This window comes from Micromys minutus (genome assembly GCF_963924665.1).
Source record: "Micromys minutus genome assembly, chromosome: 14".
In the NCBI taxonomy this organism is placed as follows: domain Eukaryota; kingdom Metazoa; phylum Chordata; class Mammalia; order Rodentia; family Muridae; genus Micromys; species Micromys minutus.
In genome coordinates, this window is record NC_137983.1 from 415,286 (window position 1) to 441,556 (window position 26,271).

The following is a 26,271-nucleotide window of genomic DNA, read 5'->3' on the forward strand; positions in this document are numbered from 1 at the left end:
ATTTCTGTTGTAGATTAACCATAGCTAAGTTGTTCATGTCTGACTCAGGATAAGTAAGCAGACACACAAGTGTTAACGATTGTGGATTTTATTGTTTGCTTTCCAATAAAGCCTTTTATAAAAGATTTCCTCCAGCTGTGGGTGAGAGGTGCTCAGGGCTGCTCTGGGTGGATGCAGGCTGTACCAAGGATCAGAAGACCTGTCTTCTCAGGACCTGACATGGAGTGTTCTCATGGGGCAGCTGGTCCTGTCTTGATTGGGATGCCTGGCACATGTAGTATGGCCCACGGGCTCATGGCCCGTCCTGCACCACTGCCCTGTGGTAGGTTCTCAGATGTTCTCTTAGAGCAGCCAGCTGGGCAGATGAGAGCTTAGAGTTCATGTATGTTGGGTTTTATTGTTTTATGTTATAAATATACTTTTGCAGTCTTCAGACACACCAGAAGACGGCATCAGATCCCATGGTGGTTGCTGGGAATTGAACTCAGGACCTCTGGAAGAGCAGTGCTCTTAACCCCTGAGCCATTTCTCCAGCCCTGCATGTATGGCTGTTGTACAAGAATCAGCAGGGAGAGCCCCAATCTTGCTTTCTTCCATATGGATGTCATTGATTTTGAGGTGGACAGGTTTCCGGACAAGCCTCACTTGCTGGAACTTGGAGCTCCTCCTTCACTTCCTGTAGGGCAGCCTCCATGGTCAGGGGTGCAGGCCTGTGGCACCTAATGTACTATAGGACACAAGACCATAAATAACACTGTGTGCTGGAAACACTGCCCCAGGGTGCCCACAACATAATGGGACAAGAAAGGCCATGGTGCTACATTCAAGATGTCCTGGAGTAGAGAGCCACACTGGGTAACAGGCTGGAGATGCCACGTTAAACATCTCAACTGTGAACTGGGTGTGGAAGCAGCACATGCTGTGATCCCAGTACTTTGGAGTCAGCAAGACCCCATCAAAAATAATGTGGAGGCTGCAAGAGGGCTAAGTGGAGTAAAGGCTCTCACTGCTGGGCCCGATGACCCGATCTCAGTCCCTAGGAGACCAAACTCCAGTCAGTAACTGTGCTCTGACAAGACGAAATTAGTGCTTGTGCATGCGTGCCTGCCATCAGAGCACTTTGGAGGGAGAGTGAGACCTGCCTAGGCTATGAAATTGAAGCCTTGTATCAAAAAAAAACAACAAAAACAAAAACCCAGGCAGATAACTGCTGCCATGGCAAAAAATCCTAGGAATGATTCAAAACTGCCTACAGTTCTTGCTCCAGGGGATTTAATGCCTTCTAGCATTTTTAGCACCAGGTATGCACATGATATTCAAACATACATCCAGAAAAACATGTGCTTAAAATAAGAATTAACAGGTTGCATACACCTTTAGTCCCAGCACTCAGTATCTCTGAATTGGCCAAGTCAGCCAGGGCTACACAAAAACCCTGTCTCAGAAACAAAAAGTGCTGAGGATGCTATCCTGAATCTAAGAGGCAGCTGCCACACTTATGCTCTGGAAGTGTCCGAGTCCCTGTGGAACCCCAGCCTAAGAGTCCAGACACCCCCAACTCATTACCAACATCGTCATCTCTGGTGTGACCTCTCTTCTTGTAGCTGGAAGATGAAGCTGTGCACGAGTTACCTCTTTTGCTTCCTCCAAGGTGTGGTAGTGAAATGAGTCCCTATCCAGGGACTGCAGGAGGGAGCTGTGCAGGTGGTGGCTGGCCTCAATGAACTGCTGCGTCAGGCTCAGTTGCTGCTTTAGCATGTCGTTCAACGCCAGCACTGCAGGGCTGTAGGCTGTCAGAGCTACAACCCATCCATTGTCACTCAGTGCCACATGGGTCTTCACATGCCACCTGTGCCTCTTGGCCCTTCAGCCCAAACTCCCACAGACTTGCTACTTTCTGGGCAGTGTGCCTCTGATATTAATGAAGCTCTTCCTGTGTGTCTATTCTGTATCAGCTACATACAACAATCACACACTAGCTCCACTAAAAGATGAAGAAAATTCTTTTTTTAGTTGGGCACGGTGTCAACAGGCCTGCTAATTAATAAAGTATGAGCATGAGGTGCTATGACCTGGAACCGCAACCAGCCTGGGCTATGTGCTGCAACTTCATACCCTACACCCACCCCAGCCCCATAGACACATTAAAACAAACTTTTTAAAGAGATGGGGTTTCACTATAAACTTACATTCAAGTGATCCTCCTGTCTTAGCTGCCTAAGTAGCTTTGATGATAGGTGTAGGATTAGCCAAGTAGGGAACAGAACTGGACATAGGCAAAATGATCCAATCATTTTGTATGTGATTGTTGTATGTAGCTGATACAGAATGGACACACAGGAAGAGCTTCATTAATATCAGAGGCACACTGCCCAGAAAGTAGCAAGTCTGTGGGAGTTTGGGCTGAAGATACGTGGCTCCTCACTGAGTTGTTTTTGGGCTTGTTAGTTTGGTTAAATCTTGTCCCTTCACCAGAGACGGGCTGTGGCCACCCTTAGGCTGTTCAACAAGGTCCTATCAGTTGCTGACAAGCACCCTTCCCAGGGACCTCTCAAGGTGACCCTTAGAACAACCAGGCACTGAAGGGAAGGAGTGACCCCCCCCCCCAGCTGTCTCTTACCTTCTATGGCGTCTGCGCTAACAACGTGACTGGCAATGGGTATGGGGTCCACATAAGCACCTCCAAGACTGGGTCCAATGGCTGCCATGCCATCAGCTGGCCAAGACAAATAAGCTGTTGAGGGTGCTACAAGGACTTCCAGAACACACATATATGACAATGAACTAAGCTGTAGCAGCCCAGTCCTGTTTCCTGGGTTGCATATTAATTTGTTGGAAACGGGTCTGGAAACCATGGTGTCTAGGTTTGCTTTGAGCTCCTGGGATCCAGAAATCCTCCTGCCTCATCCTCTTGGCTTCCAGGCCCACTTGTGCATAGGTAGTTCTGTGCAGTTTTTAGGCATGCATCTCTCTCTCTCTCTCTCTCTCTCTCTCTCTGTGTGTGTGTGTGTGTGTGTGTGTGTGTGTGTGTGTGTCACTCTGGCTTTGACAAGGTCAACAAGGTTGAAGTTAAGTGCCAAATTGAAAACAAGCTATTGGGGCTTGAGAGATGGTTCAATGGTTAAGAGCACTGACTGTTCTTCCAGAGGTCCTAAGTTCAGTTCCCAGCAACCACATGGTGGCTCACAACTATCTGTAATGGGATCTGATGCCATCTTCTGGTGTGTCTGAAGACAGCTACAGTGTACTCACATACATAAAATAAATAAATAATTTTTTAAAAAAGAAGAAAACAAGCTATCAAGTGAGAACTGCAGCTATCTCTCCCCACTGAAGATGGAGGGGCCAAGAGCCACTAGCTAAAAAAAAAAGAAACAGGCCTAGAACAATGTTGGACAGAAGAGGAGGTTCCAGAGGCCACAAATGGAAAGGACAGAAATTCTGGAAAGTCCTGGGCATGATGAAAAGAGCTACTTTCAGAATGTGTTCACCACTAAGATCAGACACGTGGCCTGCTGCCACTGCCACTTCTGTGAGGTCCTGACTTCAGTGAGTGACAGTCTGGTGGGCATCCTCTTGTTCTTTCCCCAGGGCCCTATGTCCCCTGTAGCAGGTTTCTGGGTGTCAGCATCTTGAACTGTCCCCAGACTTCAAAGCCTTTCCAGGATTTGAAGCCACTGGGAACACCGTGGCTGCCAGCCCTTTTCCTGGGAAGAGGACATGGAAATGGGGTGCCAAGATTCCCCTTATCGCTGGCTAATGACAACAGCCCAGATTGGAGGATGATCTTCTGCACTGTGTATTCAGAGATTGACTCCTATGCCTATTTATAGTCTGGACTATGGTCAAACATAGTCTGTGATCAAACATCTCAGTCTCAGTGTTTTATGTAAAAATTGTTTTCCATTATCTCTTGACTGGTCAATAAAGAGCTGATTCAGCCTATGACTAGGCAGAAGATAGGAAGGCTGGACTTCTGATCTCAGCAAGAGTCCCAGGCAGAGAAAAGGAAAGACCACAGGGAGGTGGCCATGAGGAGTTGTGGTGAGGTCATCAAGGGATTCAACATATCTCAATGGGAGAGCCGACATGAGGACACACTTGGACCAGAGCAAGACAGGACAAGACTTGTTTTGAAGGTAAAGGACCACATGACTGGGAAGTAGCCACCTAGATGTCTACATCTATTCAAATAGATGAATAGGTAAGTCTAGTCACAGTGCTTAAAGCTTGTTAATAAACTTAGTAGGTCTTTCTGTCAATTATTTGGGAGCTAGAACAGGAAAAGATAAGACCATCATTCTTAAAGCCTACACCCAGGACAGCACAGCATCACAGGGGCCACCCAGGTTCCCACAGGCCACTAACTTACCCTTGCTCCACTGGCAGGCAAAGGCAGGGTCCAGCGTCTGTACAGCTGTCTCCTTTACGACTCTGGTCATTCCTCTGCCCCATTCTGTCCTTGATAGAGGTTGTCTGGGAACAGTATCTGTCTGTCCACTGGAAGAAAACTTTGACAAAGTGTCCAGTGTCCTGTCAAGTGAACCCTCCAAGGCCAAGGAACCAGAGAATTGCTCAAAATCCTCTGAGTAAGATGGGCTTGCAGTGAGTGCAGTGGGCATGTCCCTGGAGCATGCACTGGACACACTATGAGACTGAACAGCTGCTACAGAACTGTCACTCTCAGTGGTAAGATCCTCTTCATCCTTACCCACGGTGTTTGCGCCCTGAAACACAGAAGCCCTCTGTGCTTCCAGTTGAGAAGGTGATATATGTAGGGAGCTTCTGCCTGAAATCCCTTCCCTTACAGAATCTTCCTCCTAAAAGGAACAAGGGTGACACAGCTGAAGGAGATTCTAGAGAGCTGAACAGTGCTTCCTTTAGCCAGTCACAGCAGCAGACACCTGTGTCCCCAGCATTCAGGCAGAGGAGACCACAAATTCTAGGCTAGCCTGGGTTACACACAAGACCTTCTCTCAGAAACACAAAAAGTCATCCAGGAAGAGCAGTACACAACTGTCATCTCAGCATTTTGAGGCAGGGGCAGAAGGATCAGGAATTTAAGGCCAGCCTTGGCTACATACAAATTTGGAGGACAGCCTGGGCTACGTGAGACTCTGTCTCGGAAAACCAAAAGTAAAAATAAAGACAGCCAAGGTGTATCATACTTGTAATCTCATCGCTTGGAATGCAGAGGACAGATGAAGGCAGTCTCAGGCCAGGCCAGGCTACCCATAGTAGGGGGCTCAAAATTGTCTGAAATCCAGCTCCAGATTTCATGCCCTCTTCTGGTCATTGTGGACACTGCAGTCACAAAATGTATATACCTCCAGAAACACGTAATCAAAAAATATACTCTATTCATGCAAACAGGGAAACTCCACACAGTCTGGGAGACATATAGCTGGAGATGAAGCCCATGGCCCTGTGCATGCTTAGCACATGCTGCCTCATTCTGAAGCCTAGCACCAGGAACCACGAAACACTTCACACAAGCTTCACCTGTAGGCCGAAGAGGACAAGGGCAGAACTCATTCCGTAGCCCAGGACAACCTTAGAGCTATGTGCATCCCTATGGTCTCAAAGTCACAGCAATTTTACTGTGGTATGAGCCAGCATATCTGACTAGCTTTTGGATTTTGTTTTAGACAGTGTGGTGGTTTGAATAAAAATGACCCCCATAGGCTCATATATTTGAATGCTCAAACACCAGGGAGTGGCACTGTTTGAAAGAATTTTATCCTTATGCGTCACCAGGAATGGCCAGTGAAGGTTTAAAGCCCTGGCCAGGCAGTCCCAGAGTCTCTCTCTGCCTATAGATCTGGATGTAGCTCCCAGCTACTGCTCCAGTGTTTGCATGCTGAACACTTCCTGCCATGATGTTAATGCAAGCAAACCTGAGAATGTAAGCAATACTATTTTATGAGTTGTTGTGAGAAGAGGTAGGTGGATCTCTGAGTCTGAGGCCAGCCAGCCTGGGTTCAGACAATGTTCCAGGACAGCCAAGGCTACACAGAAAAGCCCTGTCTCAAAAGCCAAGTAAACAAACGAAAAGTGGCCATAGTGACTGTCTCTTCACAGCCATAGAACCATGACTAAAACAGACCTAAGACACAGACATCTCTTGAAGGCCTTAAGCTGGAATGGGCAGGAGTAAGACTTGATGGGAGTGAAAATCACCATGGAAACAGCCCTGGGGCATGTCTGCAAGGGGAAGATGGCTACTGTATGTGGGCAGTACCATCCTGTGAGCAGAGATTCAGGCTGAATTAAAAGCTGAAGGGGAACTGAGCACCTAACTAGACATCCTATGACCAGCTGCCTCCTGCTCCTGCCCCCAGGCCTCATCCCTTCCTTAAAACCCTTAAACTAGTGCTATCTGATATCCATCACACATACAAGACCAGTAACTAAGACACCACAGAGGATCTCTGATCCTCCTACCTCCAGTTCCACAGTGTGAGGGGTAATGGGTCTGGACCCACCATGCACAGCTTATGCTATGAACTTTAAAGAGGTGTACCTTTGTATGCCACTAATCACTCAGCTGACAGGGCAGACACTCCCAGGAGTTGAGGGATGTGTGAATGGCTGGGGACTGCAGCCAGCTCAGCCTTGGCTGTGGGAGCTATCCTAAGAAAGGGTTCTGGCCAAACATGGTAGCCACACCTACAATCCCAGCATTTGGGAGGCAGAGGCCAGCAAGATATCAGTGAAATCGTGAGGCTTAGCATCATCTACAGAGTGAGGTTCAGGACAGCAAGGGCCATATAGAGAGACCCTGTTACACAGAGGGGTTCACTTCTTTTTCTTTCTTCTTCTTTCTCCTCCTTCCTCTTCCTCTTTTTTCTTCTCCTTATTTTATTTTATTATTATTATTTTTTTTTTTTGAAAAAGGATTTAGGGCTGGAGAGAGGGCTCAGTGGTTAGGAGCACTGACTGCTCTTCCAAAGGTTCTGAATTCAAATTGGAGCAACAACATGGTGGCTCACAATCATCTGTAATAAGATGTGATGCTCTCTTCTGGTGTGTTTGAAGATAGGTACAGTTTATTTTTATATAATAAATAAATATTTATTTTAAAAAAGAGAAAGGATTTATTTTTGAGCAGCCCTGCTGTCCTGTAATTCAGTGTAAATCAGGTTGGTCTTGAACTCACTGAGATCCTCCTGTCTCTGCCTCTTGAAAGCTGGGATTAATAGAGTGCCCACCAGATGTGGCAATATCACTTTATTTAAAAACATTTTCATTACATTTTATTTACTGTATATGAACATGCAAGCACATGTGTGTTATTTAGTGTACATGAGTATGCATATGCAAGCACATGTGTTATTTAGTGTACATGAGTATGAACATGCAAGCACATGTGTGTTATTTAGTGTACATGAGTATGCATATGCAAGTGCATGTGTGTTATTTAGTGTACATGAGTATGCATATGCAAGCACATGTGTGTTATTTAGTGTACATGAGTATGAACATGCAAGCACATGTGTGTTATTTAGTGTACATGAGTATGCATATGCAAGTGCATGTGTGTTGAGTTTTGGTCATTTGTTATGTATTATAATGCTAAGTTCAGGACCTGGTTTCCTCAGAGTCCACACACAGCCCCAAGTAAGGCTATGTGATCTTGTCCCGAAGTTATTTCTGATTGGTAAGTAAAGATGCCTAACAGCTTATAGCTGGGCAGAATTGAGACAGGTGGGGTTTGGCGTTCTCAGCTTGAGGTCAGAGGAAACTATGAAGAGGGGGAGAAGAAAGGGAACAAAGAAGAGGAAGACACCATGGGGCCTCGAGGAGTCAAGAAAGCATGAATCTGAGAGCTGGACAACTGGAGGTAAAAGCAGCCCAGATGAAACACAGTAGGTATATTAGTTGGAGTTCTCTAGAGTCACAGAACATAGGGGTAGTGTCTATATAGTAAGGGAATTAGTCTAACTCCCCAAAAATGCTCAGCAGCAGCTATAAATGAAAGTCTAAGGGCCTAGCAGTTGCTCAGTCCCACTATGCAAGCAGGTGAAGAGAGCCTTCCCTCTTCCACTGTCCTTACCAACAGTCGTGGCCCATATTAAAGGTATGTTAACACCTTGCCTGGGTCTGGGACATGCATTGTCTGAGATGACCTTGAACTCAGAAATATCCTAGTCTTAGTCTCCTGGGATTCCTAGCCACTGAGCCTCAAGATCTCCATGCCAAGATATTAAATCAGAAACTTGTATCTCCCAGTCTCAAGACCAGGATCACAGTTGAGCCTTCCAATTCTGGATTGTGGTTCAATACAGATACAGTCAAGCTGACAACCCTCTGCAAGCACCTCAACAGGTCTTCGCTCTGTCCCTGGAGGAGTGACCCATACCTTCATCACTGAGGAGTCTGTTCTTTGTCATCCTGCTTGGATCAGGCTGTTGTAGTTTCCCATTGACTTTAATCACAGGACACAGTAGTACTAAGAGAAACCCTAAGGGATCTCCTGCACTCCAGAAATAATCCTTCTTACCACCATTGTGAAGAAACAATACAATTTCCTCATGGTAATCTGGATCTAACACTCCTCCTAACACTGTTATTCTTTTCTTAGTCTGTTGGATTAAGGGCATTAAAATCCCAAAATGACCATGTGGAAGTCTGAGTTTCCAGTTAAATGGAATATTTGTTGTGGCTTCTAGTAGGAGCACTCCCCACTCTGGAACTAAAACTTCTAGGCCAGCAGGACCTAGAGTTGTGGGAACAGGAAGCAAACATTTTCCTAGAGGGTCACTAAGAGTGATAGTGAGTGGAACTATTCCCTTTTCTACCCCCTGATTCCTGGACCCATGGATCCGGGCTATGGGAGAAACTGTACCATATATTGGATGCTGATTAAACCATATGCTGCCTTCTGAAGAACTCTGTCCCAGTCCTCCATGCTGCTGCCACCTAATTGGCACTGTAACTGCATCTTCAAAAGGCCACTCCATCTTTCTATCAGAACAGCTGCTTCCCGATGATGAGGAACATGGTAAGACCAGTAGATTCCATGATCGTGGGCCCACAGTCACTCTTCTCTGGCTGTGTGTGAACTGAGTTCCTTTGTCAGGAGCAATACTGTGTGGAACACCATGATGATGGATAAGGCATTCTGTAAGTCCAGGATGGTGGTTTTGGCAGAAGCATTACGTGCAGGAAAGGCAACTCCATAACAAGAATAAGTATCTACTCCAGTAAGAACAAAATGTCCTTTCTACGGAGGAAGTGGTCCAATGTAGTCAGTCTGCCACTAGGATGCTGGCTGGTCACCTGGAGGAATGGTGCCATATCTGGGGCTCTGTGTCGGTCTCTGCTGTTGGCAGATCTGACATTGAGCAGCAGCTGTACCCAGGTCAGCCTTGGGGAGTGGAAGTTTGTGTTGTTGAGCCCAAGCATAACCTCCATCTCTGCCACCATGGCCACTTTGTTCATGTGCCCATTGAACAATGAAGGGATGGCTGGGGAAAGAGGGTGGCCATCCACAGAATGGGTCATCATATCCACTTGATTACTGAACTTCTCCTCAGCTGAAGTCACTTTTGGTGAGCATTTACATGGGACACAAATATCTTTAAATCCTTTACCCATTTGGAGAGATCTATCCACACACTTCTTCCCAATTTTCCAATCGTGATTTTTCCAAGTCTCTGACCATCCAGCCAGTCTATTGGCTACAGCCCATGAGTCAGTGAACAATTGTACATCTGTCCATTTCTTCTTCCAAACAAATTGTAATTCCATATGTACTGCCTGAAGTTCTGCCCACAGTGAAGATTTTTCTTCACCTGTATCTTTCAGGATTGTCCCAGAAAGGGGTTGTGATACCACAGTTGTCCACTTATGGGTGCTGCCTGCATAATGTGCAGAGCCGTCAGTAAACCAGGTCCTGGTCTTCTCTTCAGTGAGCTGATCACAGAGAACACCCCATGAGGCTATAGGCACATGCTTGGCAGCAGATGGCACTGTAACAGGAATAGAAACCATTTGAGCAACTTCCTGTAACTTGCTTGTGCCCTCAGGACCTGCTCGGACCCGATCACATATGTACCACTTCCATTTGATAATAGACTGCTGCTGTGTATGTCCTACTTTATGGCTTGAAGAGCCTGATAGCATCCAGCTCATGATGGGCACTTCAGGTCCCATGGTAACTTGGTGTCCTATTGTCAAATGTTCAGTTTCCACTAAAGCCCAATAGCAGGGCAAGAGCTGCTTCTCAAATGGAGAATAGTTGTCTGTAGATGATGGTAGATCTTTGCTCCAAAATCCCAAAGGTCTCTTCTGTGATTCACCTACAGGGGCCTGCCAGAGGCTCCAAACAGCATCTCTATCTGCCATCAACACCTCAAGTACCATTGGGTGTCGCAAGCCCCACTTCCCGCCGGCAGGAAAGGCGTGCAACAGGATTCTTCTGCGAACAACCTTTATTGTACAATACTCTGAGCAGGGGAACCAAGTGGAAGGAAAATGCACTGCTTATATATGCCCAGGAGACTCGTGTTGCTACCTGATTGGTGCGCCCTCCAGTAGCTCATTAGTATGCCCCGAGAGTGGGCTGTGACATGCGCACTATGTCTCTTGGCTGGGCAACAGCTCTGTTTGCTGAGTCATCGTCAGGAAGCCAGCGCCATGTCTGGGTGCGGCACAAACGGCTCTCAACAATTGGGTCTGCTGGATCACATGGTCCAAGGGGTAGAGCAGCCTGCACAGTGGCCTGATCTTGCTGAAGAGCCTTCTTCTGTTCCAGGCCTCACAAAAAACTAGCAGCTTTCCGAGTCACTTGGTACATGGGTCTGAGTAACACACCCAAGTGAGGAATGTGCTGTCTCCAGAATGCAAAGAGGCCCACTAAATGTTGTGCTTCTTTCTTGGGTTGTGGGAGGGGCCAGGGCCAATAACTTATCTTTCACCTTAGAAATATCTATGCATGCCCCACATCACTGGACTCCTAAGAATTTCACCGATGTCCTTGAATTTTGGTTGGATTTATTTCCCATCCTCTGATACGTATATGTGTTACCAACGAGTCCAAAGTGGTTGCTATTTCCTGCTCACTTGGTCCAGTCAGTATAATGTCATCAATATAGTGTACCAATGTGTTATTTTGTGTGAGACAAATGATCAAGATCCCTTCTAAGTTATGACACAGGGCAGGAGAGTTAATATATCCTTGAGGCAAAACTGTAAAGGTATACTGCTGGCCTTGCCAACTGAAAGCAAATTGCTTCTGGTGGTCCTTATGGACAGGTACTGAGAAGTAGGCATTTGCTAGATCAATAGCTGCATACCAGGTACCAGGAGATGTGATAATTTGCTCAAGTAAAGAAACTACATCTGGTACAGCAGCTGCAATGGGAATTACGACCTGATTTAATTTTCAATAGTCAATTGTCATTCTCCATGATCCATCTGCCTTCTGCACTGGCCAGATAGGAGAGTCAGAGGGAGATGTGGTGAGAACCTCCACCCCTGCATCTCTCAAGTCCTTGATAGGAATGATACTGTTTTTGATTCACTACTTTCTTTGGCAGAGGCAACTCTAAATAGCCCTCACTCCACAGGCCAGGGAACCAATGTGAGAGTTCTGCCAACTTCTAAGTATATCTATCCCAATTATACATTCTGGAACTGCAAAATGACCACGGGATGTGTTCAGGGACCTACTGGACCTACTGTGAGTGTGAGTCAGACATCAGTCAAAACTCCACTAATCACCTGTTCTCCATAAGCCCTACTTTGACTGGAGGGCTACAATGTTTCTTGGGATCTCCTGGGAGAGTGTCCACTCAGAACCAGTATCCAATAGGCCCCAGAAAGTCTGATTACTTCCTTTCCCCCAATGCCCAGTTACCCTTGTAAAAGGCCGTAGGTCCCTCTGGGAAAGAACTGGAGAAAGGCTAACAGCAAAACTTTTAGGTGTCTTATCAAGATCCTTCCTCAGGGGAACCCAGCCACTCCTTCACTTAAGGGGTTCTGGGTCTGCAAACTGCCTCAAGTCAGGAAACTGGTTCACTGGCCAATACTGCCTTTTGCCACCATCCAATGTAGCCTTTCTTTCATTTGTTTGAGAATTTTCTGCTTATACAGATTAAACAGTTATTCAGTAGGTTTCCTATATATTGCACACCTGGGAACACTATGACTGATTAGCCAGTACCAAAGGTCTGAACGAGTCATGCCATTATAAATTTCTCCTCTCCTGTGCTGGCCATTATGGGCTATGTCATTATAACCAGTTTTGTCTACACTGTCCATATGACTACCATCACCTTGTCTCTGGCGATCCAGTGCTGCCACCTGGCCCTTGTTACCTCGGGGCCCAATTAAACCCATTGCATTTAATTCATCCAATTGAGCAGCAGCATCTCCAACCCTAAGCTCTGGCACAAGTGAAAGGGCAGAAAACAAAACCCTTAAAATGTGCTGGTGCCCCTATCACCAGTTTGTGTCTTACATGATTCGTGAAGGGCATGTCTTCTGGGCCTTCCCACTGTGGAGGATTAAATACAGAATGTATCCACTCTAGCACTTTAATTTCCCTGAGCCTTAGCATCCCTTCGTCAACACTAAGCCAAGGGATATCAGGCATCTCCAACTTCTTCTCAGTAGCCATCTTTTGATAAATGCTTCAGCCCACCATTCATACAAACTTCTTACAGCTTTCTTCTTTTAAACTGTGGGACCTACCATTCTAAACCTAGAACCTCTACTCAGAGGGCCAATGTCGATAAAAAAAATAAATTTTAATAACATAAAGGGTAGATATCTGTCCAACTCTAGTGTAAATATAAAGCTTATTGTAAATATAAAGGTTGAGCATGTCTTTTATCCAGGAACTAAATGGTCAAAGGTGAGGTCAAAACCCTGGATTGGATTTTCTACAGCACACATATTATTTAGTATGTGTGCAAATGTGAGTACAGTTGTGTTACATAGTATAACACATGCAAATAAGAATATGTGTTATTCTATGTGTGCACCTGTGAGAGCATGCATGCTCATTAGTGAGCACATGCAAACATGTGTGACATTCAGAGAACAAAGCCAAATGTCTTCTCTCCTTCCCTTAGTGTAACCTATGAACTGCACTCAGGTCCCGGGCTTGGAGGCAAACACCATTTCCTGTTAAGTGTCTTAACAGTCTGTGGGGTCCCTTCTGGACCAAGTGTCTCTCTTCCTGTCCTTACCAGCAGCTGTGGTACTCTTGATAGTCTTTGAATTGATGACAACTTCGGGATACTTAGCAGTCTCCTGCTCTCCTAAAGACGCTGGTCCCCCAGCTCACCAACAGATCCCCAAATGTTGCCAATGTCCCCAGGTGGACCAGACTGCTGCTGCTGAGCCCCACGACCTAAACAGAATATGGCAGCTGCAAACTTGCTGCACTTTTAGTTACTCATGGAGAGTGGGGATCAGAGGCAGGTCACCTGTCTGTCCCCAACACTGTACAGAAAGTAAACTAGTGCTGGTGAGAGAACTCAGATGATAAAGGGACCTGACACCTTGAGCTTCATCCCAGGACTCACAGGAGATAAAGAAAGCTTCCTCCTCTGACACCAAGTGTGGGTGTGGTGAACAAGCATGCACTTTCAAGTGCAAGCTCAGTATACATACAAAATAAGTAAATGTGTGGGGAGCAGACAGATCCCTGCGAGTTTGCAGCTAGCCTGATGGATAGAGAGAGTTCTGGTCAGGACTCCATTGTGAGACCCAATCTTTAATTAAAAACCAAGGTAAATCAACACAATAAAAGAACCCCATCATACTTACTTTCTGTTCCCCGTCTGACTTGTATCCATCAGCCAGAGCCAGCTCATCAACAGACAAAACATTAATCCTAAAATCTGTAATTAAAAAGTAAGTGCACTGTGAGTGAGGGACATCAGTAGACAAAGGTGCTTGTAGCCAAGCCTGCCAGCCCTAGTTCAATCCCTGGCACCCAAACAGGGTGAAAGAAGAGAGCTAATTTGCTAGTGGTCCTTAACTCCCCACAGACACTACAGACACGGGTCCTTAACTCCCTCACATACTCATCCAATAAAGAGGCCAGGGACTGGAGAGATATCTCAGTGGTTAAGACCACTGACTACTTTTCCAGAGGTCCTGAGTTCAATTCTCAGCACCCACATGGTAGCTCACAACCATCTGTAATGAGATGTAGTGTGCACATAAATATGCAAAATACTATATACATAAAATATATAAATATTTTTTAAATAAAAGAAAAATAAGCCAGACACCTTTAACTATAAAATTAAAAAAACAGAGGTAGGTGGATCTCTGTGCATTCAAGACCAGCCTGGTCTATAGAGCTAGTTCTAGGACAGTCAGGGCTACTCAGAAAAAAACTGTCTAAAAAAACAAACAAGACTATCAAAGAACAAAAGTACAAAGTTAGTGCAAGGAAGAAAAGACTACAGCCATCTATGAAAATGTCAGTTCTGTCCCTCATATCTGCCTCTGTTCTCTCAAGTACCCAATCTGGGGGTAGTGACTTGTCTAAAATGCAGAGGCCCTGAGTTGAGTCCCCAGCAGTGCCAAATAAACTGCTTAAAAATATCATGGTGTGGACTAAATTTGGAGGCATGGTCACACGTAACTCAGGTGGACATCAAACTTGGTTGGATGAGGATGCCCTTGAAGGCCTGGTCCTCCTGTCTCCACCTTGCCTGTCAGGATGGCAGATGGGCACTAGCACACCAGGCAACACCCACACCTTTTAGACTACTTCCTTTTTTTACATTTATTTATTTTTCTGCAGGCACACAAGAGCACCATATGCATCTGGAGAGCATCAGGCAGTTGTGAGCCACCATGAGTGCTGGGAACTAAACCTGGGTCTTCTGCAAGAGCTCTGAGCCATGTCTCTAGGTAGCCATAAACTTTTGGGTGTGTTTACCATTCTCTGTGATGTCTGTGGCTAAATGAGAAATGGCTCAGAGCCAGGGCTGGCAATCCATATCTGTCTTCTCAACACATTCAAACATTCAAAAAAGCAAGGTGTGTGTGTGTGTGTGTGTGTGTGTGTGTGTGTGTGTGTGTGTGTGTGTGTGGTGTCAGCCTTGAGTAAAGATTTTCAAATGACTGGAAGCTCACCTAGGACTGCCACCAGTATCTAGGACTGCCACCAGTATGACGGGACTCACAACCAGTCACCCAGTGCCCTGGGACAGCAGACTAGGTACACTGAAAGTAGCTTCCCTTTCCCACAAGGTGACGGGTTACCATGAAGGCTGTCAGCACCAGCTTCTGAGACTGGCTCCTCAGAAGACATTGCCTCCATCCTGCTGGGGGAGGAAGCCAGCTTGATGCACCCCATCTTTGAAGATGCCGATTTGGAGAAGTCATCAAGGATGGAAGGGGAGGCTGTGATAGAGGCTGTGTCCCCAGCACTGCATGTCTGTAAGGAGAGAGTTCTCAAGCCAATCCCAGCTGACTGTATGGGCCGAGAAGACTTTACGCTGGACTGGTCCACACCGAGCAGAGATGGGGCTCCTGGCTGATCTGGAGTCGGATCCTACTTGTGTGGAAAGAAAAGATGTGAAGTTACCAAACTTAAACAACATAAATCTCACCATTTCACGGAGCCACCGATAGTGGGAGAAACTAGACGGCAGAACGGCTGAAGGAGCAAAAGTGTCACCACAACTTAGGCCGAGTACAACCTTGGGACCCCCATGGTGGAGGTACACACACACACATGCAAACAGATAAAAGAAATAAATGGAAGGGACGAAAGGAAGGAAGGAAGAAAGAAAACAGGCTGTAGTGGTACATACACCAAGCACAAGTTAAATGAATTATGTGTGAGCAAAGGAAGGAAAACTACCTCCGGAGTTACCATGGATGGTTCTCTCCTGGTGCAAATTCCTCCCTAAGCCAGAAAGCCAGCACAGGTATAGCCAAGGAGGAGGGCAACTATTACTGCCCCCCACATTGGCCCCATCTAGAGGCAGTTCCACAGAGCTCATGGTGGGGCAGGCAGTAAGCAAAACAAATGAAGGACTCATGAAAGAGCTCCACAAAGCAATGGCTAGAACCTTCCTGAGCTGCATCAGACCTTGCAAATGGTTTGCAAGTGTTTTCCTGAGTGACAAGGATCTGCAATCACCCAACACTCACTCAGAATGGATGCCAGGGTCTTCCAAAGAGCCTCACCAGTTATGTCTGTGACTGCGCTTCTGCTGTCCTCTCCAAATAGAGAACATGATACTAACATGGGTCCTCTACATTCAGAGACAAGCATGAGACACATGGTCTCCCAGAAAGGGGGACAGAACCCGTCTACACAGGGCACAACCCAACACAGCTCTGAGCCCTAGGAGATATGGCTGATGCCCACAGGTGACTGAGGAAACTTTGTGACAGCCTGAGCCTGTTGCATGTGAGACGGAGTGAATGGGGCTTTCGAGAGTGGGATGAGTACTCCCAGGAGCAATAAGGATGTGGAAATTCCCAGGGCTGGGGCAGGTGGCTTCCCTAAAACAACTGCCATGGCTGTTGGTGACACTGACAGCCTGGATCGTGAGGCTGTACTGCTGATATGGCAAAGGCTTTGGTTGCAGGACTTGGAAAAATAGGGCTAGACTGAGCCAGTAGACTGCCTGCCCAAACACACGCCTGCAATGCCAGTGCTCAGAAGGCAGAAGCAGGTGGGTATCTGAGTTTGAGGCCAGCCTGGTCAATGCTGCTAATTTCAAAGAAACCCTGTCTTCATGGGGTTGGGGGTGAGAGCAGTGTCAGCTGTCAAGACTGGGGCAAAAGTGGTCAGAGATGGAAACAGCTTCCCAACTGGATTTAAGGCCCCTCCACAGGTAACTCTCACTGCTACTACCTGGAACCCATAAAACCTGGGCTTAGGCTAGGAGAAAAGAAGAGCTTTGGTGACTCTGGTAAATGATAGGGGCTAAAAGGCCAAAGTGCTGCTCTACATTTGTGTCTATGACCACGAACTGTCACAGACACTGGGTAGACTCCAGCCATCAGTGTCTTTCAGCCGTTTTTCCTACTGTAAGGAATCCCAATAAACTGATTGCTTCTTCAAATTGGTCTTAGGTCCTGTTTGTGTTTTCATTTGTCACTGGTTCCCTATGTGAAGCAAGGAGATGTCAATTCACATCTCCCTGATGACGGTGTCACACAACAGCTTGCTCCCACAGGCAGGAACTCAGCTTTCTCACACAACCCAAGCCCACACAGGCTTCACTAGCTCACAAAGCTTTCCACATCAATAAACAGTCAAGACAATTGCTTCAGTTGAGACCTCAACCTAAACTAACAAGACAAAGCATTTGCTTGGTCTTTCTTGAAGGGGACCCGAGTTTGGTTCCCAGCACCCACATCAGGTGCCTCACAATCCCTTCTAACTCTAGCTCCAGAGGATTGATACCCTCTTCTATCTTTGCAGGCACCTGTGCTAATGTAGAGTGTACACACACATGCATCAGACATATATGTACAGAACAGGGGTGGGGGTGTGAGGTATAGCTTAGTAGCTGAGCTTGGTATGAACAAAGTCCTGGGCTCTGGTCCCAGAATCTCACACATACACACACACACACACACACACACACACAAATCAGAAGAGGGGGAGGAGGAGGAGGAAGAGAGGGAAGGAAGGAAGGAAGGAAGGAAGGAAGGAAGGAAGGAAAGAATTAATTTAAAACTTGAAACCAACAAAAGAATATATTACCAAGAATACCTTTCTAATGTCACTCCTGCTGACTCTGGTGCCAGGGAGCTCCTGGTTTCTGTTTGCTTGTTTTTCTCTAGAAGATTCCATTGAGCTTCCAAGCCACAATTTCATTTCTTCTTCGTCACTGTCAGAGACATCACACTTTCTGGCAGGTTCTTTGTGTGTGGACAGCAGAACTTGCTTCCCATTGGGGTCTGGGGACCTAACTTCAGCAGACAGCTCCTTCTTCTTCAGAAACCTGCTACCTTTTCCACTCCGCCTGTCACTCTTTGCCACAGGTGTTTTGCATACTTGTTTCTGAAAAGTTCTGTGTGATGACTGGGAAGAAACAGAAGTCCTATTTGTCCTCTTAGGAAGGCTCCACTCGCTGGCTGTGGAGTCAGACTCCATGTCAGACCAAGCTGTGGGCACTTGCTTCCGATTCAGGATCTTGGTTTCAATCTGGGCCACTTTCCTAAGGGCCTCACTGGCTCTGGTCTTGGAGGAGGTGGGGGGGGGCCTCAAGTCCAGCTTTGTCCCTCTCCCTGTCATGGCATCCACTTTGGGCATCAAATATTTCTCATCCATTGTTTGGTTTCTCTTTATGATTCTGCTCTGTCCAGGTGCTATTTGGCCAAGACTTCGGGCTTCTAAGTTTCTGATCTCTTTCATCTGTGAGTTATCTTCGAACATATCCCTGAAGTCAAAAACACCATGTGGAGGGCCAAAGGGCCTTCTTGTAGAAGCCATTCTAGGAAAACAAAGATTGTGTTTTCAGCCTTTAAAAGCATTTCGTTTTATTTATTTACTTTTTGTTTTGTGTTTATTTTTTTCAACATAGGGTTTCCCTGTATGTAGGACTCCAAGGTCCCAACGTCTGGGTGTCCCACCTCACAAAGACACAGAGACTAAGATTGATGCAATGTACAAGAGGTTTAATGACTTCAACGCGCCGGGGTCATCCTGTAAACGAGACAAAAGACAACCCCGAATTCTCAAATCACTCACTTTTTATACACTTTGTGGGGCAGACTTGGGCCACAGCATGAGTTGAATGATTTTTACTGGTGGTTAGTGTTGACTTTCTACATGATCTTTTTGCCCTATCCCAGTTCTAAGGCCTTGGTGAGAGCAAAAAGTTCAGTCTTCTAGGCCAAGGTTCCTTCTAGTAGAGCCTGTGCCCACACGACCCTTCATCCATCAACCACAGCTGCCCCAGCCCTCTGTCTTTCCCCTTCCAGGAAGCTACTCCGATCTGTGAACCATATTGCCTCGGCATCTGCCAGGGGTTGGTCTGAGGTCTTTGCACCAGCCATGTGCTTCAGCCAGCACTTGCTGACAGTCGTGGATGGGAGGCTCAAGGTCAAGGTCTGGGAGTAGGGTGGCTGGGTTTAGGCCCATGGGGGAGTGAACATGATGTGGTCAGAGTTAAGCAGCAGAATCTGATAATGGGTCATGCAGGTGTTGGTAAGCCACACTCTCCAGTGCATGGGGAGCAGATACTACCAAGTCCTGTCCTACAGTCAGTTTATCTGCATCTTTGACTAGCACAATAACTGCTGCTATAATGTGAAGACAAGGAGGCCACCCCACGGCCACAGGGTCGAGTTTCTTTGACAGGTACACTATAGATCTCTTCCAAGGCCCCAGTTTCTGGGTCAGAACCCCTTTTGCTATGCCACTACTTTTGACCACAAACAAATAGAAGGGCTTCGTCACATCTGGGACGCCCAGGGCAGGGGCTGATATCAGGGCCATTTTAATGTCATCAAATGCCCTCTGTTCCTGAAAGGCTGTTTGTTTTTGGAGAGCTGGTAAAGCGGGACCACTATTTCAGTGAACCCAGGTATCCACAGGCAGCAAAAGCCAGCAGTCCCCAAGAACTCCCTGACTTGTTTTTGGCTGGTGGTGGTGGAATGTGAAACACAGTTTCTCTTCTGGCCTCCAAGAGCCATCTTTTCCCCTCTTTTAGTAAGTACCCCAGGTAACTGATCTGCTGGCTGCAGATTTGAGCCTTCTTAGCCGAAGCTCAGTATCCCAGTTCTCCTAGTTCAGCAAGACATTTTGTCGCCTCAAATCACAGTTCCTTACTGAGAGCTGCCAAAAGAAGGTCATCTACATTTTGCAAAAGTGTTACCTGGGAGTTGGTGGTACAAAACATGGCCAGATCTTGATGCAGGGCCTCATCGAAGATAGTGGGAGAGTTCTTAAAGCCTTGTGGTAGGCAAGTCATTCCATTCACTCTGGGTCTTTCCACTCAAATGCGAAGTATTCCAGGCTTTTAAGACCCAGGGATAAGCAGAAGAAGGCATCTTTAAGGTCTAAGACTATATGCCATGTCCTGGAGGGGGCAGGGAGCTTAACAGGTTACATGGGTTTGGGACAGTCAAATGAAGGTCAGTCACCCTCTTGTCTACCTCCCTGAGGTCCTGGACCGTCAACAGTCATTAGTCCCTGGTTTCCGCACAGGAAGGAGTGGTATATTCCAGGGTGGTTGGTACTTCTGCAGGATCCCCAGCTGGAGGAGTTGTAAGATGTGAGGTCAGATTCTGTCTCGAGCCTCCTTGGGCATGGGATACTGACAGACATTTATTGGGCTGGACTGAGCTTTCAGTTGTACATGAACAAGGGGGTTGGTGTTTGGCTTTCACCATCTCTGCTGTCTCAGCCCATGCTTGTGGATAATTCTGCAACCACCAGTCCATATTCTGGGTTTCCCACTTTCCATCTTCAAACAACTGATACTCATCTTCTAGTTGGAGAGTCAGGACCTGGATGGGCTTTCCCTGGCGATTTTTAATCTGTGGCTCTTCTGGGAGAAAATGAATCTGAGCCCCCATCTTAGTGAAGAGGTCTCTCCCCAGTTGGCGGTACGGGCATTCAGGAATAACAATAAACAAGTGGGATACCTGGCCCACTCCAAGGTCCACCGTTCTTCAGGTAGTCCATGAGTATTGCTTATTTCCTGGAGCCCCCTGGACCTGGGATATTTTTGTTTGAAATGGGTCCATCAGATTGCAAGAGAACTGAGTGGTGGGCTACAGTGTCCACAAGAAACAGAGTGGGCTTCTCCTCCACTTTAAGGGTTACCCTGGGCTCAGGGAGGAGTCCAAACCCCATCTCCCCAAATCACTGTCTTTCTGCACAGCCAGTATCTTGGGACCTGGAGATTTTCTCTAGGCATCGTAGGCTCCTTCTTCTTGTTTCTAGGACAGCTTCTTGCCCAATAGCCTCTTTCTTTACAATAAGCAAACTGATCCTTGGCCAGAGGTTCCCTCTTGCTGCCAGGTGTTTCCCTACTAGGTTCCCTAGGTTCTCTAACTACAGTGGCCAATATCTTATGCAAATTTCTTTCCTGTCTTTCCTCTCTCTTAAGTTCTCTAGCCTCCTGTTCTGTTTTCCTTCTTCCTTCTCCTCTTCTGTCTCCCTATTGTGATATACTTTCTCAGCTACCTGTACTGACTCTCTTAAGGTATCCTGTAAGCCTTCAAGTTTCTGCAACTTCTTTCTAATGTCTCTACTAGACTGATCAAAAAAGGCAACAGTAACGGGTAGCCTTGTGCTCTTCCCTGCCGGGATCATAAGAAGTAAATTGGTGGAAAGCCTCCATGAGTCATTCTAAAAAGGCAGAAGGACTCGTTCAGGCCTTGTACCATCTCTCTTACCTTGGTCAAATTGGTGGGGCGCTTTGCTGCCCCCCCTGAGACCCGCCATCAGAGCCTGGCGGTAGATGTTCAGGTGGTCCCTACCTTCAGGAGTATTGAAGTCCCAGCCAGGCTTAGTCAATGGGAAACCTGCATCTGTATCCACGGGCAAAAAGGAAGGGGTGCGCATCTGCCCCTGGGACATTCTTTCAAGCTTTAAGGATGATACACTGCTTCTCCTTTGTGGTAAAGAGAACCTGGAGCAGCTGCGGGCAGTCATCCCAAGTGGGTTGGTGGGAGGAATGACTCAACTAAATCAGTCAAGGCCTGAGGGGTCTCAGAAAAAGAAGGCTTATGAGTTTTCCAGTTGTACAGATCAGTCAAGGAAAATGGCCAATATTGCAGAGGCTGTAGGCTATGGTCATCAGGGGGACCATAAGCCTTGAGGGGCAAGACATGTGACTGCTCAGGGGTTACTCCGAGATGAATGCAAGTCCCCTGAGCTGGCCCTCTAGGTCAGGCACATCCTGTCCTCTTGTGGCAGGAGGAGCTGGCTGAGAGGCCCACCTGGGGGTCTGGCCCCTGGTACTGCCTGAGGTGGAAGAGAAGGGGGTAATAGGGAGGGAGATCAAGGAGCAAGAGATCAGCATTGGTGGTGGGGAAGACTTCCTTCTTGGACCTGTCTTGAAGGGCCAAAACAGGTACTCCCGCAAGGAAACAAAAGGTCGTATCCACAGTGGGGGTCAGCAACCAGGTTCTCCCAGACTATGATATGTGGTACTTGATCTGGGTGACTCTTAGGGCCCGGACCAAATACACACCTCTTGACAGCCAAGACAGAAGGCAGGGAGAAGGAGCCTTCTGCAGGCCACCCGGTCTGGAAGGCTGGCCACTCCAAAGTGCACAGAGTCTCCTGCCTACATTTCTTAATCTCAACTGAAAGGTTGTGAGCCCTAGTTTTAACATCAGTTCAATATTTAAGAGTCAGGCTTAGTGGAGTGGAAACAGTTTGTCCCATTCCATCCAAAAATATCGTCAGTCTAAGTCCAAAGACAAAGAGAAAAAGAGAGTAGAATACCAACGCATCCGTGCCAGGAACGCCACAGGAGAAGAATAGAAAAACTCAGCAGTGGCCTCCTTGCCACCATGCCAAAATGGATCAAAACCCTATTGGATCTGGCTTCCCACTGAGAGTCCAGAGCGTCCTCTGTAACTCCCATTACTGTGGTGTTCCAGCACGTCCCCTCGCTGCTCTTGGCAACCTCACCGACAGTTCCCCAGAGGAACTCCAAAGTAAAACGAGTAACTGCCACTAAGAACTAGACAGAAACACAAGATAGACACACAAAGGATACAAGACAGACAAAAACCGAGGCACCTGCTCAAGCAGTCCTCCAGTCTCCGATCACTGGACCTGAGAGGTTCTCAGACAATGCACCAAATGTAGGACTCCAAGGTCCCAACGTCTGGATGTCCCACCTCACAAAGACACAGAGACCGAGATTGATGCAATATGCAAGAGGTTTAATGATTCCAATGCGCTGGGGTCATCCTGTATCAACAAAAGAGGACCCCAAATTCTCAAAGCATTCACTTTTTATACACTTTGTGGGGCAGTCATTGGCAACAGCATGAGTTGAATGATTTTTACTGGTGGTTAGTGTTGACCTTCTACATGATTGGAGGCCCAAGGTGGAGTGATACTGACAACCAGGTGCAACTATTACTTGGTTAACACCCACTTGGGGCTGCTGCCTTTTCTTGATAACAGGAAATTCTTGGCATTGTGGGAGATCTCAGATTTCACCTGGCTCAGCTTCCTCATTTCTCAGGGCTTATTTTAGGGCTTCCAACTATCTGGAAAAATCCCCAAACCTGACTCACCGTATATTCTTTGCCTCTTAGGGCCTCATGTGTACAGCTCTGATTTTCCTGGAAGCTCCTTAGTTCAGGCCTGCCTCCCAAGTGCTGGGATCAAAGATGTATGCCACCACCACCCAGATAAAAGTATTTCTTTTAGTAAGCTATAGGGCATATAGGAATGTGCTACCAGACAAGCATAAGAACTGGTGAGGTTGAGTGAGCTCAAACCCTGAGACTCTCAGAGATTTGAGAACAGGAGTCCAGCGGATTCATACCTGTCTCTCTGTACCTGCTCTGGAACCTGTAACCAGGATACCCAACTGAGGACCATGGGCACTCATTCCCATAAACAACACCTGGAGTCCTTCTCCATGCTAATGAGGTGTCTAAACACCCTTAGCCTTCAAACCAATGACCTTTCCTTCCTGGATTTTCTCATGCCCTTCCTCCAAGAGGTATATAGTCCAGGGAATAAAGTGCATGTGCTCACATTCACCCTCAGTAAAGCAATACAAACAAGCAATGATTGTCTCAGAGAGCTGCTTCACTAAATATCACAAGAGCCCCACCTAGGACTCTGAAGAAGGCTTTCTCTTCTTCCCTCAGGCACTCAGCACTCACTCCCAATCAGGACTGAGGATCCTACTATTCCTGGCTCCTTCTGACAGAGATGAGACAGGCAACTGCAGCATTCATTTCAGATCCTGCTTCCTCTTCTGCTGTAGTGTAGCAGTGTCTGATGCGCTGAGGGGAAACACAGGCTATGGACTCCCATCTCCAGCCTTTGCTCTGCCTGTCCCAACCTCCTGCAGAGGCAGTATGACAGTCAGCTGGGATGCCACACACTTTTAATCTCAGCCTTCAGGAGGCAGATGGATTTCTATGGGTTCAAAACCAACCCAGGCAGTAGCTCCCCACTTCCCTTTCCCCATTGCTACCCCAGGGACCTTTAATGGTTAGCTCTTTCTTTTTCAAAACCTGATACCTTTTCTATTTTGTTCATTGTTCTTTGCCAACCAGAGCTATATAAGACCATGTCTTGAAAAGCCCCCCCACACACACACACAAAATCCAGCACTCAGGAGGCAGGGGCAGACAGATCTCTGAGTTGGAGGCCAGCCTGGTCTACTGAGTAAATTCTAGACTAGCCAAGACTACATGGAGAAACCCTGTCTTGAAAAACCAAAACAATAACAAAAAAGTCAAAATAAAAATTTATGTGGATATGTGTGTGTGTGTGTGCCTCATGCATGCAGGAGTTTTCCCTCAGAGGTCAGAAGAGGTGTGGGATTGTTTGAAACTAGAATTATAGACAGGTGTGGGATACCATGTAGGTGCTGGGAATAAAACTCAGGTCCTCTGCAAGAGCAAGCAGTGCTCTACTGCAAGGGCATCTCTACCTCCCTTTTTTTTTTTTTTTTTTTAATTCTAGTGAAGACAGGGTCTCTCTGTGTAGCCCTGGCTGCCTTAGGTCTCACTCTGTAGATCAGGCTGGCCTTGAACTTTCAGCTCCTCTTTTAAAAAAAAAAGAAGATTTTTATTTTTATGTTTATGAGTACACTATCACTGTCTTCAGACACACCAGAGAAAGGCTTCTGATCCCATTATAGATGGTTGTGAGCCACCATGTGGTTGCTGGGATTTGAACTCAGAACCTCTGGAAGAGCAGTCAGTGCTCTCTGCTAAGCCATCTCTCCAGCCCCTCTTTTTAAAAAAATTATTTTTAGGAAAAACAAGACAAAATCAGAAACAAAATTATTTTTAGCATTTAACAGAATTTCATTTATTGTGTGTGTGCCTGTGTGTTCGTACAGGTGGAGGTCAGAGGGCAAACAGCAGATTTGGTTCTCTTCCTCTACCATGTGTGTTCCTGGAACTGAGTTCGAGCCTTCTCCTTTTTTTAATTTATTTTTTATTTTTTAATTTATTTTATTTACATGAGTACACCGTAGCTGTCTTCAGACACACCAGAAGAGGGCATCAGATCTCATCATAGATGGCTGTGAGCCACCATGTGGTTGCTGGGATTTGAACTCAGGACCTCTGGAAAAGCAGTCAGTGCTCCTAACCACTGAGCCACCTCTCCAGCCCACTCGAATCTTTTCTAATGTGCAATCTCGCAGGCACAGCACCCACTTCTTCTAAAAGTCCCTTAAGTTCCTTTCCTGCATTCAAAGCTCCCATATGGCAGAAAATCACACTGCCTGCTAGAGTGTGAACAAGGTTAGTTACCACAAACAATGATAAAAGAAAGAAAAAGATAGAGGACAATTGGCCTGGAGTTACTATGTAAGCCAGCAATTCCACTCAGATGGAACCCAAGAGAAATGGAAATATACGTAAACTTTCATAGATCATTCACAACATACAAAAACGGAAACAACCCTGATGCTTATGAACTACTGAGTGAACCATGCAGAGGGTAGGATATTACTCAACTTTTAAAACGGAGAGAAAAGGAATTGGCTCAGCCCTTGCTCACAACGACCGAATTCATTATCAGAACCCAGATGATGGAAGGAGAGAACTGATCCCTCTCACTACATATACATAAATGTAAAACCTATTATATGTGCTTCTTTAAAAGTTGTATATATCCATGAGCGTGGGGATGCGTGACCGCAATCTCAGCACTTAGTGCTGCAGGAAGAGCAGGAGTTGATGACCAGCCTCTACTACACTAGGCCAGCTTGGGCTACCTGAGATGCAGTCTCAATCGACTAACAAAACACAGAAAGTAAAGGCACTAAGTATTACACGCAGCCGACAGTTTCCTCACTTTTGTTAGCAAGCCCTTTGGGATCGTGCTCCAATATCCTCCGGACGAGGAAATTCAGGTGTGTAAATGCTGCCCCTTCCACCCCCCCCCTTCCCCGCCCCATCGCAGCCCCTGGTCGACCCAATTGATCACTGTAAGGTCACCTGAGTAGCTGTGTTGTCCTCTTCCCGCCAGGCTTCAGCTTCAAAGTATAGGCCCGAGTTTGCGGTTGCCCCAGCAGACCGCGTAAGAACCGCGGGAGATTACATTTCTCGTCGGCCACCGCGCTCCACCCACCAATGAGCGCCCAGGTCACAATC

General features: G+C 46.7%; 1 protein-coding gene across 2 annotated transcripts; it reads right to left on the reverse strand.

Moving 5' to 3' along the window:
• Positions 1–106: 106 nt before the first annotated feature.
• On the reverse strand, positions 107–26,240 carry LOC308429816 (uncharacterized protein C19orf44 homolog). Of its 2 annotated transcripts, none has more exons than XM_080928813.1 (8): positions 26,116–26,240; positions 17,714–18,437; positions 15,238–15,412; positions 13,783–13,856; positions 4,373–4,820; positions 2,621–2,716; positions 1,633–1,799; positions 107–727 (listed from the first exon to the last, which is right to left on the reverse strand). In XM_080928813.1, the coding sequence occupies exons 2-8, from the start codon at positions 18,434–18,436 to the stop codon at positions 605–607; spliced, it is 1,806 nt and encodes a 601-aa protein (XP_080784939.1). In that variant the 5' UTR covers position 18,437; positions 26,116–26,240; the 3' UTR covers positions 107–604. The 2 variants fall into 2 exon arrangements, with proteins under 2 accessions (XP_080784939.1, XP_080784938.1); XM_080928812.1 differs by having other exon boundaries at positions 15,238–15,529.
• Between the last annotated feature and the right edge of the window lie 31 nt (positions 26,241–26,271).